Genomic DNA, 14,667 nt, shown 5'->3' with positions numbered 1-14,667 from the left:
TGAAAGTTACACAAAGGGGAGACGCATGGTTCCTCCTATACCTTGAAAAGACTCATCTTTGGGCAATATCCGGGAGGACATGAAAAGAGGAGGAGCCTCGCTGCTTTGGAATAGAAAGAGAAAAGAGAGAAAGAGGCTAGGAAAGCAGAGGGCTGCAACGGTCTGCAGCCCTAGCTTGGCAGAGAGCAGCCTCCTGCCACTCCCTCCCCAGACAGCCTTGGTGGGCCCAGCCCATGCTCCCGGGCTCACCTGCATCCTGTTCATGGCCTCCCGGAGCTGGTCGAGCTGGTGTGCGGAGCTGAGGGCTTCTAGGCGGATGTCTGTCAGCTTCATCTCCTTGTCTCTCAGCTCATTTCGGAGCTGCATGACTGTCTCGGCTTCACTATCCATGCACTCTGAAATTCTAGGGAAGGGGGGTGGGTGTTACTGATGAGAACAGCTCTGAGTTCATCTCCCTCCAGTTCTCCACTGACCACTGGTCCACATCCATCAGCAGGTCTGTGCAGCAGTGACCCTGTCTAACCATCTTCCCAGCGCTTCCTGGAGGCAATAAGATCAAAGCACCTGAAATTCACAGATTGTATTACCATCTTCCCTTGCAGAGCTCTGGCACTCAGAATGGCTTTGGTGTGCCTTTCGACAAAGTTCCAATAATCTGGGATAAGCAGGAGCTGGCCAAAGGGAGTAGTAACCTTTGGGGCTTGAAACCACCCCCCCCCCCTCCAATGTGTACCCAGCTGGGCCCCTTTAATGACACCACAGGCTCCTTGAGATCTGAACCCACTCAGAGAAGGAAGGTCAACTGTCTGTTTTAAAGATCAGACACTCTAAGGTCAGAAAGCTGAGGAGTGATTTTTATTTGCCCCCAAATGAAAGTAACCTAAAGATTCCTGTGGAGGGAGTTAGTCTATTTTTGGTCACATTCTGAAACTCAGTCTTTTGAAAGTGTCTTGAGAGAACAACATTCCTTCCTTCCCCCACCCTTCCACACTGCTTCATAAGCTCTCAGCAAGGAAGGGAAACATCGTGCACAGTCAGCAGACAGGGTGATAGGATACAGAAGCCAGTTTTAGGTGAAAATTGAGCAACAGCGTTTTTCAGTGTCGTCCTTTCCACCCATATGCCATTATCACCTTCTAGGCTGGGTTCCCTATGTGATTAGTCAGGTTTGCTGTTCGGATACCTGGCAGGTCAGCACTAAGTGGAAGACCAAATCTCCATGTTAGAAAAGGTGGCTCTATGAAAAAAAAAAAAAAAAGGATGGTGATTTCAAAGATCATTGGTTCTGGGGTGAGGGGTGATCCAGAATAAGAAGCTTTGACATTTCTTGGACTGAAGACTGGAAAAAAAAAAAAAAAAAAAAAAAAAAAAAAAAAAGGACATGCTCCTAAAGTTACAAAGCTGAAGCTGATTATCTCTGAAAGATATGATGAACATGTGGTCTCTGCAGAAATAACTGTGCAGCCTGCTCTCCAAGACCAAATTCTGGATCTGAGGCCAAAAAAAGCCTGACCTGTAATACGGGTTGAGGGTGTGGAAGTGTTCATTGCCAGGGGGAAACCATTTATAATCGTTGAAAGAAGTGTAATTGTATTTGGGGGGCAGAAAGGACTAGAAGAAAAATTTAACACCTGAATAGCCAAACTGTTCTGCTGTTATTTTCTTGACCTACACCTGAATGGTTTTCATTTGAGGGATGCAAAGAGAGGAAAACCACCTCCTACTTTTAAAAGTTGTCAGTAGCCAAGGGAGTTTCTTGGCTTTAAAATCTTCTAAAAACTCTGACTCCTGAAAATATTATGATCATTCCCATTCTATACCCATGACAAACCCAGGCCAACAGATCTGGGACTAAGAGGGCTAGAAAATGTCTCTAGAAATCAGATCTTGCCCCTCCCCCAACCCTCACCCCTCTCTGTGCTGGGAGTAGGCTATAGTTTGTAAGGTTTAACTAAATGGTCATGCCTTTCTGGTTTGCAAGGTTTGCAGTGGGAGCTTGCAAACACTAGTTTCTTCTTGAGAGAGGAGTACGGGTTCCTGGTTTAAATGGAGAGTAAAGTCTGAGCAAAATTCCATTGTGACACTCCAGGCTTCGCTAAACCACGCCCTGCACAGACTTGGAAGGCTCCAATTCACTGTAGAGAACAGTTAGCCTCCATTCACACCATCAGTCGGGTGCATCTGGCGCTCCAGGGCAAGGCATTTTGCCCCAGTCTCCTTCACATGATCTGTACATTTTCCCCAGAAGCTTCCTCAACAAGACAGACAAGACTTCCTCAGCACCCACCTCTGTGGGCTGTATCACATGAGCTACTTTGCGAAGCTTGGCCAATGAGAGGGGATGTCCTCCTACTTAGCACAGAGATGTTGAAAATTAAGGGTTTTTTTTTTTTTTTAAAGATTTTGTTTTCAAGCAATCTCTACACCCAACAACGTGGGGCTTGAACCCACAAGCCCAAGATCAAGAGTGTCATGCTCCACTGACTGAGTCGGCTATGTGCCCTGAAAATTAAGTTCTTCTGCAGCAGCCCCAGCTAGGTTTTAGTCTCTATCTATCCCTCTTGCCCAGGACAGCACTTTTTCCCTTGGTTCCTTCCATGCTAGACCTTTGTACATCTCTGATAATTTGGTTGCACTCAACAGGTTACCCCCTACATGGCTGGCTGCTCCAGGACCAGGGTTCTCTGCATCATTTCTGGTGTCTGATCACACTGATCAAATGTAACAGGTGCTCAGTAAATTCATATGGAATACACAAACGACTATGCCAGGCATGTGAAGCGTATTATTTAATTTACTACATCTACTAACAACTCCTTGAAGAGGTATTGCCATGATCTCCTTTTAAAAGGGGGGGGGGGGAGGAGTCCTAGAGATATTAACAGGCCCATTAAAAATGACAGAATCATGGGCAGCTGGGTGGCTCCGTTGTTTAAGTGCCCGGCTCTTGGTTTTGGCTCAGGTCATGATCTCACAGTTCATGAGTGTGAGTGCTGCATTGGGCTCTCTGCTGTCAGCACAGAGGTCGCTTCGGATCCCCTGTCCCCATCTCTCTCTGCCCCTCCCCTGCTCATGATCTTTCTCCCTCAAAAACAAATAAACATTAAAAAATAACAACAAGCCTCCCCGCTCCCCAAAATGACAAAACCAGGATCAAGTCTGGTGGGTCTACGTAACTCTAGAGCCCATGCTCCTGAATTATATCCAGCAGGCACTCAATACATGCTCATCCACTTCATGGACTACTTCCTGAAGCAACCTGATGTAGATTTTCTCCTACTCAGTCCCTAACATGATACTCCCAAATTTCCACTGTCTTGGCCCAAAGGCAGGGTTGGTGGCATACCTAATTTTAAATGCCTCCAGTGTGGGAAACACTGCCTTCCCACGTTACCATTCCTTTCGCCCACAGGGTAGGAACTTTTCTGAGCCCCCTACCCCACCCTCCACTTCTCTGCCTCGGGTTTCTTCTTTGAACTTCCTCTCACATCTAGATTTGCACATTCTTACAAACCCTTCAAGGTTGGAAAGAAGCATTTGCTCTCTGCCCACCCTTTGGAAAACCAGACCCAAAACAAACATCTCCAGTGTGCATGGATGCGGTGGAATGTCAGAGAAGGTCAGCAGTGCCCAGAGTCTGCCCCCACCCGATCCCTCCGGGGAAAGTGGTTTGGAGGGAGCCTTCTCGCAGCGGCCGCTGGGGGCGCTGCACAGCCCAGTGCAGCATCCTCTCTTTCTCTTCCTCATCCTCCCTGGCCGCCCAGCAGCACTTGACCCTGCTACCAGAAGTTTCTTCTCTCTGCTTCTGTTTTCCTCCCACCTCCTCTCATCTCGCTGGCTGCTCTCCTTTCTCTTCAGAGCACCCAAAGTTCAGTCCTTGGCCCTCTGGCTCTTTTCCATCTCCATTCAACCCCGTAGGGAACCCTCCAGATTCCAGCTTTCGATACCACCTATGAGCCCATGTCCACCAGATCTACGCCTCCAGGAGTCCCAGGCTGGTTGGCATGTCCATGTGGATGCCTCCTGAGCAGCTCTGACTTCAAACAGCCAAACCAGAGCTCCTGATGCTGCCCCCACGCTGCCCCATCTGCACCTCTTACCGATTCAAGAAACAATACCTTCACATACCCAGGTACTCAAGTTGCAAATCTAGGAATATTCAAGGGTTATTCTTCTCTTTCCCCTCACACTCCACATCACCATGTGCGGTCAACTTTCTTCTTGAACACAACTTAAACTCACCTGTGCTATGAATTACCATTTGTTTCACTTATGATCTGAACGTCTACAAATCCAATGGTATCTACCTCCATGCAGCTTATACTGTAGATTTTTGGGTGGCGGTGTGTGTGTTGGTGGAGGGGGGGGTACAAAAAACAAATAACCTGGGGCAATCTACACGTCAGGTGGTGGTATGTGCCATGGTAAAAAATAAAACAGGGGAAAGGGAGGTGATGGGGAGTGCTGGCGGTCATGGGGGCGTTATTTTACACAAGGTGCACAGACAAGGCATTACTGAAAAGGTAACACTGAACAGAGACGTGAAGGAAGAGAATATCTCGAGGAAGAGTGTACCAGGCAGAGAACAAAGAAAGGGCAAGGGGGTGTGATTAGAGTGCTCAAAGGACACGAACCAGGCCATCGTGGGGAGGATGAGGAGGAGAGTGCTATTGGCCTCTTATGTGGTTGCCCTTCCTCTCTATTCCTTATCTACAGAAAGGAGACTGATCTTTGTGAAACATGAATTCAGATGATCTTACATTCCTGCTTAAAACTCTCCAGTGAATGCGCTGTCTGGCTGGCTCGGTCGCTAGAGCAAGTGGCTCTTGAAGTCGGGGTCGTGAGTTCAACCCCCACATTGTGTGTACAGATTACTTAAATAAACTTCAAGAACAAACAAACAAAAGAAACCTCTCCAACGGCTGATAACCCATCACACATAGAAGCAGATGCAAATTTACTTTGACTTCAAAGTCTCCCGTGGTCTGGCCCTGCCTATCTCCATGGCCTCCTTTCTTACCACTTTCCTACTTCCTAACCATGCCGCAGCCACACTGGCCACACACTGGCCATCCCTTGTTCCCAGTCTCCACCTGAGGCTCCTTGCACTATCTGGGGCGAAGGCTGCCCTGCTCCCCACAGTCTATTTCCTTTCCCTCCTGGGTGCGGAGATTTCATTTCTTCCCTTGTGGGTGGGATGACCCTGTTCAGTGGACTGTGGACAGAGAGGACATGTGTCTCCTCTAGGTCTGGCCCATAAAACTCTCTAAGAGAAACCCCTCTTAGAAACCCCTGCACTCTCTCCCCTCCCCCACCTCACCTGCTGGCTGAACACAGAGCACTCAGCGAAAGACTCAGATCCAGTGGGATGGCTGGATCCAGATGGAAGGAGTCTTCCACGCAGGCTGCCCGACTCAGAACTGGGTTCTGAGCTTTGGGACTCCAGGTATTACAGCAGCTAGGGTCACTGACCAGAACTAACCAACGGTCTCTCTTGTCTTGAAGATCTCAGCTGCAATGTCGCCTCCTTTCCGGACCATTCTGTCTACAGTTGCTGTAGTACTCCGTATCCCAACACCCTATTTTAATTCCTAGCATTAACCTAACCCTGAGCTGTTTTCTAGTTCATTCAGATTTACTTGTTCGATGTCTGCTTTTCGCCCTGGTCTACGAGAACTGAACTTTATCCGTCTTGTATGCCCTTGTAACCGGTGACTGGCACAGAGCCAGAGCAGAAGCTCAGAAGTAAAACAGCTACACTGGGTGGTGTCCCCGCTGGTCCCTAATCCCTAGGGGTGGGACTCTGGTGAGCATCACCTTAGGCCTCTTCAGAACATCTAGAGTTGTGCCCCGCTTACATGGGTTGTTACATACAATGTTTAAATCCATAAATAAGGAACAGGCGAGTTCCTTTTTCTCCTGGTCAGACAAACTGAGGTGCTCTGGGATGATGGCACGTGTGTCACAGGCAACTGGCCTCTTATTAACTTCTGAGGCACCTAGCGGGTCAAATAGGACTCACACTCTTGGGCATTTACCTAATTCTTTACACAAGAACACGGGCCTAGACGCACTGTGGCCCTGTCCTCAGTGGAGCTGCTAATCTAAGTAAAATGGAGACCCCCCAACAGAGCCATACTTCATGGGTGGGTGGGACTGCTAAAAACTCAAGGCCTTAGGCTGTTTTCCTGTCTTCCACTTTCTGTCTTCCACGGTGACCACGTGGCTGGTGCGCTGCAAAGACCTGGCTGAGCCCCCTGCTCACAGGGCATGCACCCATCTGGTAAGCTGGCCTTCGGACACTTATGCAGGCTGCTGTCATCAGCAGGTGCTGCTGTCTTCAGCTCCGGCGGCTGGATGGCTAAGCGGACTTAGAGTCAGCACCACATACCTGGCTTCCTGAGACTGAAGGAGAAGAGGAAGGAGGCCCTTTAGGCACAGTGTCTGACTAGGCCCTCACGAGGATCCAGGGAAGCAGATGTAATTAATCTCCTTTTTACCATTGAGGAAACCGAGGTGTCTACAACGACCCACTCCCTTGTCCAACCCTAGCTCAGTGGCTGTTTGGACCCCAGCCACCGCAGCTCTCTTCTCCTGGGTACTGGCTCATCTTACTAACGGTACCGCAAACCACACGAGCTCCAGGTCTTTCACTCTTGGCCTGGTATACTCATGGTCTCTAAGGGAATGCAGTCCTATGGGGCAAGGGTAATCTTTCTCACTATTCCAGGAGCTGACACCTGGGTCCCCACTTGTCCATCCCAAGCCATTCCTGACGCACTTCTGTCTGTGGAGTCTGGGCCTTCTGTTATTAGATGGGGCACAGGACTGTCTCCCTATACCTCTGATGGAGCAATGATCAGTGGGTGCTCAGTGGAAATCATGGGAGGTTGGCGACTCTTCCCTTCTACCTACCTAGTTGCCAAGGGGAATAGCAGAGAAGCCAAGGTCACGTGAGCAAACGCCTATCTCACGTAACAGGAGCAGCGGCGCTCCCGAGAAGCTCTGTACAAACTGACTCATCTAAAATTTATTACCCGTAGATTTCAGTTAATCAGTAAACCACTCAGCCATCAAAAAGAATGAAATCTTGCCATTTGTAATGACGTGGATAGAGCTAGAATGTATTATGCTAAGTGAAATAAATCAATCAGTGAGAGGCAAATACCCTATGATTTCACTCACACGTGGTGGGATTTAAGAAACAAAACAGATGACCATATGGGAAGGGAGGGAGAGAAGAGATGGAAACAAACCACAAGAGACTCTTGACAATAGAGAACAGAGGGTCGACAGGGGTAGGTGGATGGGAGATGGGCTAGATGGGGAATGGGTATTAAGGGGGGCACTTGCTGTGATGAGCACTGGGTGTTGTATGTGAATGATGAATCACTGAATTCTACTCCTGAAACCAATACTGCACTGTATGTTAATTCACTAGGGGAGTTCATGGAGATGAATCATTTAACCAAAGATAGAACCCTTTGGTAAAGACAATTGTCACCGAGTCTTCTCCATTTTTTTAACTTCCAAATGCTGAGTGTTGACCTTGGAGAAAAGAGTCAACACCAAATTTTGATCACAGAAGAATGGCATCGTCTCTTTACGCTCTGTCACGAAAATGAACTGGAACTTCATCAAAAACTGTGAACACGTGTAACACCATCTTTCCTCCCAGTAAGATGGTTGTAGTTCTTTCCCATCCATTTATCTCGTTCAATCCTTAGGACAGGATAAGTAGCCAAGAACCATTATCCTACTTTGGCAAATAAAACAACGTAAACAGAGAGGTTAAGCAACTTGCTCATGGCTGCTACAGCAACGCCACTGGGACAACGGAAGATTCCTTTCTCTTTCAACCTCTCCAGTCCTGAAACATTGGTGGAAAATGCCCAGTCCTGTGAAACACGACATACAAGGCCCCAAGGGGCAGACGCATCCTAACAGGACACCTAGCCCTTCCGGTTTGAGGGAGTTCCTAGAGGCCAAAGGCATCATCAGCCCAGCGTGTGTCCCTGACAGACAGACTTACAGGGAGTTGGAGTGAGAGCCCCTCAGCAGCGGAGTGGAACCCGTGGAGCCATTGTGTGGTAACTTTGGCGAGGAAGGCAACGAAGAATCTGTCATCTCCTCGATGTCTGAATGAGAGGATGCAGACTTGGGGGACTTCTTCTTCCCGAAGGCTTGCTTGAAGGAGCTGCGTAACTGAATATCCGAGACTGTCAGCCTGGCACGGGCTGCTACCCAACACCCAGGCCTCGGCAACACAGAGACATGCAGACAAAAGAGCAATTAATTCTCCCATGACTCCCCCCCACCCCCCAACCAATGACAGAGGTTCCCAACAGCTCTCTTGAATCAGTGCAGTAAGGGAAGAAGAGTTATCTGGTGCTGACAGCTCAAAGGACTGGACCTGTGGGTGACATTCCATGCCTACTCCTGCTTCGAGGCTAGATGCCAACAGCAAGACAGAGCCTGGCTCAGCAGATGGATGTCGGGAGGATGAGGTTACACAGCAACAAAGCAGGATGCTCAGACATGGTGGCGGATGCGGGTGAGATTAGTCATATCAATGGATGGGTTAGCTTGGTATCTGATATTAACGGTGGTCTTGCTTACCTCATTGACCTGCCAGGGAAAACGCAAGCAAAAATGGGGGAGGGGAAGGAAAAAAGACAATTTTTAACAGAGAAAGCCAGTGACAGGGAAAGCTTCGGACTTCTCAGACACGACATGGCTAATGATAAACACCACACACACAGGAGGTTTCTGGTAAGAACGTGAATCTTTCAGGGCATTAGGGGCATCTTCCTCCGTGAGGAAAGGCAAGGACTAGTGCTTCTGGAAGGCCCTATAGTCCGAGTTCTTCCAGCTTCTTTGTCTAGTTGAAATGACGGCCCTCACCTTCCTGTGCTTCTCACCCTGTGTCTTTTATCAGCCATCTCTCTGCACCTTAACTTGTTTTTGGCATGTCTGTGTCTTCTTCTCTCAGCAAGAAGGGCTTCACTGCTGCACTAGGCCCCAATGCAGCCCTTTGGAAGATCTCAGGAGTTCCCGCTATCCTGGCATACGCGTAAGAACAAGCAGGGAACTAGCCACCTCGCTTACTACTCAAACAGTGGGTATTTGTGAGAAATTCATTAGCCATATTGGGTACAGGGAACTGGTACCTCACAAATTCCCCACATCATGCGACGGATCTGAACAGTCCAACGAGAGTATTTATTCTAATGAGAATCAAGAGTTAAAGTGCAGGGTCTTCTCTGAAAGCCACAAGCACGTATTTTCTAGAGCCGAAAAGTTAAGTTTTGTCTTAAAAAAAGGTCTTTTAAAAAGGGGATTTCCTTTTTCCTAAAATCCTTCTTTCCTTCTGAAAACATCCTGGAGGTTTTCTTAGCCATTAAAGAATTCAGAAACAGGCCATTCTGAAATAATTAATGGGATTTTTTTTACCCATCAGGATTTCATCCATAACGAATGGCATGTCCAGCGTGTGGTTGATCAAGTTCCCATTTCCTGCTTTTCACCGTATTTCCAGTTATAGAAACAGAAGGATCTAGTACACAAGCCATCAACCTAAATCCTTGCCTCTCCCTGTGGTAAAAGGCCGGGTGGAAGAGGAGATTGCAAAGATCAGATGGAATTAAGCTTTGGGATGATCTGAGAGTGTCAATTATCCATCCTCCCCAATTCTACCGATAACCTGGAACTGTCTTAAAGCAAATAAATATGTTTTATTTTTTGAATTGGAGAAAATGGATATACACTGTTTTTCATAGAAAAGAATTCTCTCTCATCACCTTGACAATCAAGTCAGACCATAGTTACCAACAATATATTAGAAACAGCAACATACGTTAATCCTCTAAAAGGCACGGCGAAGGAGTTGACTGAAAGCCGTTAGTAACAAAGAAAAAATTTAATCATTAGGACAGGGTTGCACTGAACCGGCCTTACAGTCTTCCAGCGCAAGCGATCAATAACCGAAATCACTCAAACCTCAACTCCTCTATTGGTAGACCTCGCCACCCATCCAAGATAACACGAAATGAGGGAGAAGTATGTGGGATGAATGAGGACGTTGAAGCTACTCTGAACACACGATGCGGTCAGCACTGACAGATGGGGCCCTTTGAGCACTAGCCCCCTTCAGATCAATCTGGGGTATCCCTGTGCTGAAGACAGGGGGCAGCAAATGTCTCAGAACTCCACAGCCTCCACACAACCAAAACTGGGTGGGTAGGGGGCTCCTGGCTGGCTCAGTCTGTGGACTGTGCAACTCTTGATCTCAGGATGGTGAGTTCAAGCCCCATGGTGGGGGTAGAGCTTACTTAAAAAAAAAATGGCGGGCGTGTGAAATATTTCCAGGAGAATGGGAAAAAAACTGCTCCAGACACCACAGCACAGAAATTCAAGCAGTTCATTGGGATTATGGAAACAAGGAGAAACAATGTATTGGAAACTGGGTCTATCAAACTCGCTGTTTTGAAGTACAACTCTCCAGTTTAAAACCTTGTCCTAACTCCTAACATCTAAATTGTGACACTTTTTTTTTTTAATGTTTCTTTCTTTCTTGGAGAGAGAGAGAGAGAAAAAGAGAGAGAAAGAGAGAGAGAGAGAGAGAGAGAGAGAGAAGGAGAGAGAGAGAGAGAGAGAATATCTCAAGCAGGCTCCTCACTGTCAGTGCAGAGCCTGACACGGGGCTCCAACTCACTAACTGTGAGATCATGAACTGAGCCAAAACCAAGAGTGGATGCTTAACGGACTGAGTCACCCGGGCGCCCCTACACCATGACACTTTTACTTACAGGACACGGTCAAAAATTGTTTAGAGAAAAGTTGGTTTAACGCTGTCACAGCAGTCAATTGTGTCAGTAAGCAGATAAGGATTATCAATGATGACGGGATAACTGGTAACACACACCCTCCACCCCAGAATAGCTAAGAAGAAACCACTGCAGAGTACCCTTGCTCTAGTGCCTGGAACTCTGTGGCTATAGCATGGGATGATGACGACATAACATGTATATGAAATGGAAGATGAGTATGCCACGTAAAGTCTCATGAAACAGAAAAACTACAAGGTGGTGGTGGTTTCGTAAGTCCTGGTGTTTGGCTGAGCACAGCACTGAATTTGGTAGAAACCTATCCATAGGCTTCTTTGGACCCGCTCTCAAAGGCCTATGCTCTGAAGTTAAGAGCGAGCCTGGGCTCTTTCGGGGGGAGGGGGGGGGCACTGGTCTGCTAGGACCCACGGAAGTCTTGGGATGCACACTCACCCAATTCTTCCTCTTCTTCTTCTTCGAGTCACTCTCTATGTTGCTGCCCACACTGGAGTGGCTGGTGGCACTGTTGATGCTGGAGACGCTGTCAGAGGAGTGCTGTCTGCGGATGCGGAGGTCTGCAGACTGGGAGGTACCATTTCCTGGAGACCCAAGGCAGGAGATCAGCAGCTGCTGCCTGGAGCCCAGTCCTTTGTCCCAGGGAATGGCTTTTATACCTGAATCCACACACACCCGAGTATTTCCCATTAGACACCACCTTCTGCTCTCAGCAGCTGGTTTGAAGATCCGTGAGCAGGTGGAAGTTACGCCCCCTTTAGTCAATTTAATGAGGGCCCATTCTATCCGCTTCATCAAACAGAAGTCAGGGGAGGCTTCAAGACAATCCCCCCCAACACCAGCTCTCTCAAGCTTGAGACAGGCACCCAATCCTGTTTCTGAACCGTGACAAGTCACCTGTATTGTCAGGCCACCCCGAGCCCCATTCTGCTCTGTACGCTCCTGCTTCACGAGCCTTCTTTTGGCTCCTTGGAGATGCCAAGCCCATCTCATCTCGGGGTCCTAACGTGTACTATTCCCTCTTCCTGGAATGCCCCTTGCGCTTCCTCGGGCTGGCCGGCTCTTGCCAATCCCTCCCATTTCGATCCTGTCATTACTCTTCAGGAGGCCTGACAGCTGAAATAACGGTGACGCCAGAAATCACACTGTCTGAAAGAGCAGTGACACCGAAATAAAATTTGCAGCCAGTTTTCTGCACAAGCACAGAACGAAATCTAAGAGCACTGGTGTCAGAGTCGGAGAGACCTGGGTTCCAGTCCCACTTCTGCATCTTATACTCTGGAAGTGACTCAAGCAGCCCGATGCAGAGAGGACCAGCACTGCACTCATAAGGTTGTTGCGGAAGCGAACGAGATAACTAATAATTGAAAACACTGAGCGGAGGGGCTTAGAACACAGCGCGTGTTCCATAAGTGCTAGCTATCACCGTTACTTCTACCATGACCACTAAGGCCACCGTTGTGGGAGGTGGAGGGTAACTCCGCCTCCCAACTCCATTTCTCCCCGCAAGTAAGACACACGCGGATGAAGCAATTCGCTCGGGAAGATTTTCCTGGGCAAACAAGAGATGCCTACTTCAGGGTAGCCCGAGTCAATATGGAAATACCAGAGCACGACTGAGGTTAAGGGCTTCAGGCATAAGGACACAGGCGAGGCGAAACACTTCGCCACTTTGCCGATGAAACGTATTTTCTTCCGTTTTTGAGACACAGCAGGGAAGAGGCTGAGCCAGAAGAGCTACCTTCCCGGAGGCCTGGAGTTACTGGATTCAAAGTGTTTGCCTCCCAGGACCTGACTGACTGACGTGGACACACACCCTGGGGCAGGGAGACTGCAGCGTGTGTTGTCAGGGGAGGGCTCCTAAGGGCAGGGAGGTTGTTGGTCTAGAGGGCTGCTCTCCTTCCTTTACCTTTGCAGTTGAGCTCTGGTGTGTTAATTACTCCATTAATGGCAGCCTGAGCAGCTGCGTTCTGTTTCTTTAGCAGCTCGATGGTTTTTCTTAACTCATTCAGCTCTGAATCCTGGGGAACAGAAAAAAATACCGGTCACCCTACCATCATTCTGGACCGAGCTCAAAAGAAGTGCGACTCAGTTTCAGCACAGGCGGGGAGGGAACGAAGGAGTTCCACAAAACCTCTGTCCCATGTATTTAGGTTGCATCAATCTTCAACGGGCACATAAGCACACAGAAGCCGTAGAAATAGGACTGTGAGATGGGTCAGGGGTGCTGGGGCCGCCCCTTCGTTTAGGTCACTTTTGCACTCAACAGACCTACTCTTCACGATTCAATTCCCATAGTTCAAGTGCACTAAAATCTCTACTACTCTCTGGAACCAAAGAGAATATTATTCTTAGGTTTGCTGTTCATCCCAAAGCAGGGAGGAGGGAAGCACCCTTTCTTCCTTTACCTTTTGCTCAGCCGTCATGGTCAAACTCTGGAGCCTGATTGTCATGTTTCCAAGACTCTGTTCAAAGGCTGCCACCAGGTGAGCCTGGAGGAGAAAAGACACCACCTCAGTTAGATCACCCTGCAAGGCAAGAGAGCCTATTGGGTGCTGGGTCTTAAGGACTGCAATCCTCACCGGGGCCATGTGAGTTAGCCCCTGCCTAATTCTTCAGCCCTTGGAGCCCCAGTCTCCATCTCTCTTTGGGATCCAGTCACTCCAGCTTTTCACATCCTCAAAAATCCCCATGCTGCTTCCCACCTCAGGGCCTTCATATGTGCTTTCCCTGCTGTCTCCCTAATTTTTACACAACCTTCTCAAGAGATGTAAGCTCACGCCTTCATGACGGCTCTCTCACGTTCACCCTCAAAAGCACGTGGGCTGCTGACCTATGTGCATTATGGTGTCACCGTCAGAGACACATGCATTCCTGTGACTGCTGCTTCATTTCTATCTCCTCTGCTCTACGGCACTTTTGTTCACTAAATGCCAAGCTCACAGGAGAGGCTCTTATCAAGCATGTTTGTACACATGGAGGAACAAAGGGGTGCCTGGGTGGCTCAGTCGGTTAAGCGTCCGACTTCGGCTCAGGTCATGATCTCACGGTCCGTGAGTTCGAGCCCCGCGTCGGGCTCTGTGCTGACAGCTCAGAGCCTGGAGCCTGTTTCGGATTCTGTGTCTCCCTCTCTCTCTGACCCTCCCCCGTTCATGCTCTGTCTCTGTCTCAAAAATAAATAAAACGTTAAAAAAAATTAAAAAAAACAAATGGATGAACAAAGCGGTTGGCATTATTTTGCTTGTTATAATTCTGGTTAATAAAAAGTCACCGAAAGGCCCATCTGCTACATCCTTGGAGAAACCTTCCCCTGTTCCTCCAGGGAGTTAGGACTTTCCCCCAAGGCCCCTCTCTACTTTTATACGCTTCTGTTAGAACACGACATCAGACACACCACTATTCTCTATAGTGCTAGGGCATCTTGAAAAATACGTATCCCACTTTCAGACATGTTAAAAATGTAGGAAAAAAACATGTATCTTAGAATTGAGAAATGCGATGTGTTTCTGTCTGCCCCTTTCTCCGCAACCTTCTTCAAGGGTAAGATGCAAGCCTGTGTCCTAACATGAAGCCTCTTCCTTCCTCCGTACAGCAGCAGGTGAAATATCGGTTGGTTGACTGAGGATCCTGATAATATGGTTAAAACCGAGAATAAAGAAAGGACAAGTGAGCTGATCCTACTGACTGTTGTTTCTCCATCTATAAAATGGGGGCGATGTCTGTTTTCCTCCCAGGGTTATCGTGAGCCTTAAGTGAAACAACACAGGCGAAAATGGTCTGTACTGTTATGGAATTGCAAAACACAGGAATGAATGGACACTTTGGG

General features: G+C 48.3%; 1 protein-coding gene across 3 annotated transcripts in view; it reads right to left on the bottom strand.

Annotated features, from left to right (window-relative positions):
* The window catches only part of NAV2 (neuron navigator 2), a 399,317-nt gene that overhangs the window by 27,035 nt on the left and 357,615 nt on the right, over positions 1 to 14,667 (bottom strand). For 2 of the 3 annotated variants that reach the window (XM_047071097.1, XM_047071099.1), the window contains 6 exons: positions 13,250 to 13,333; positions 12,751 to 12,862; positions 11,280 to 11,425; positions 8,620 to 8,628; positions 8,033 to 8,205; positions 250 to 403 (listed from right to left, as the gene is read on the bottom strand). In XM_047071097.1, coding sequence (XP_046927053.1) covers positions 250 to 403; positions 8,033 to 8,205; positions 8,620 to 8,628; positions 11,280 to 11,425; positions 12,751 to 12,862; positions 13,250 to 13,333 — 678 coding nt within the window. The remainder of the gene's footprint in view (positions 1 to 249; positions 404 to 8,032; positions 8,206 to 8,619; positions 8,629 to 11,279; positions 11,426 to 12,750; positions 12,863 to 13,249; positions 13,334 to 14,667) is intronic. The other variant, XM_047071098.1, reaches the window with a different exon arrangement.

This window comes from Lynx rufus, unplaced genomic scaffold, assembly GCF_022079265.1.
Source record: "Lynx rufus isolate CCGP_SWC_20201006 ecotype Redwood Valley unplaced genomic scaffold, mLynRuf1.p SCAF_9, whole genome shotgun sequence".
Classification (NCBI taxonomy): Eukaryota; Metazoa; Chordata; class Mammalia; order Carnivora; family Felidae; genus Lynx; species Lynx rufus.
Note: the sequence above shows the minus strand (reverse complement) of the source record. Positions and strands in the feature narration are given on the sequence as shown.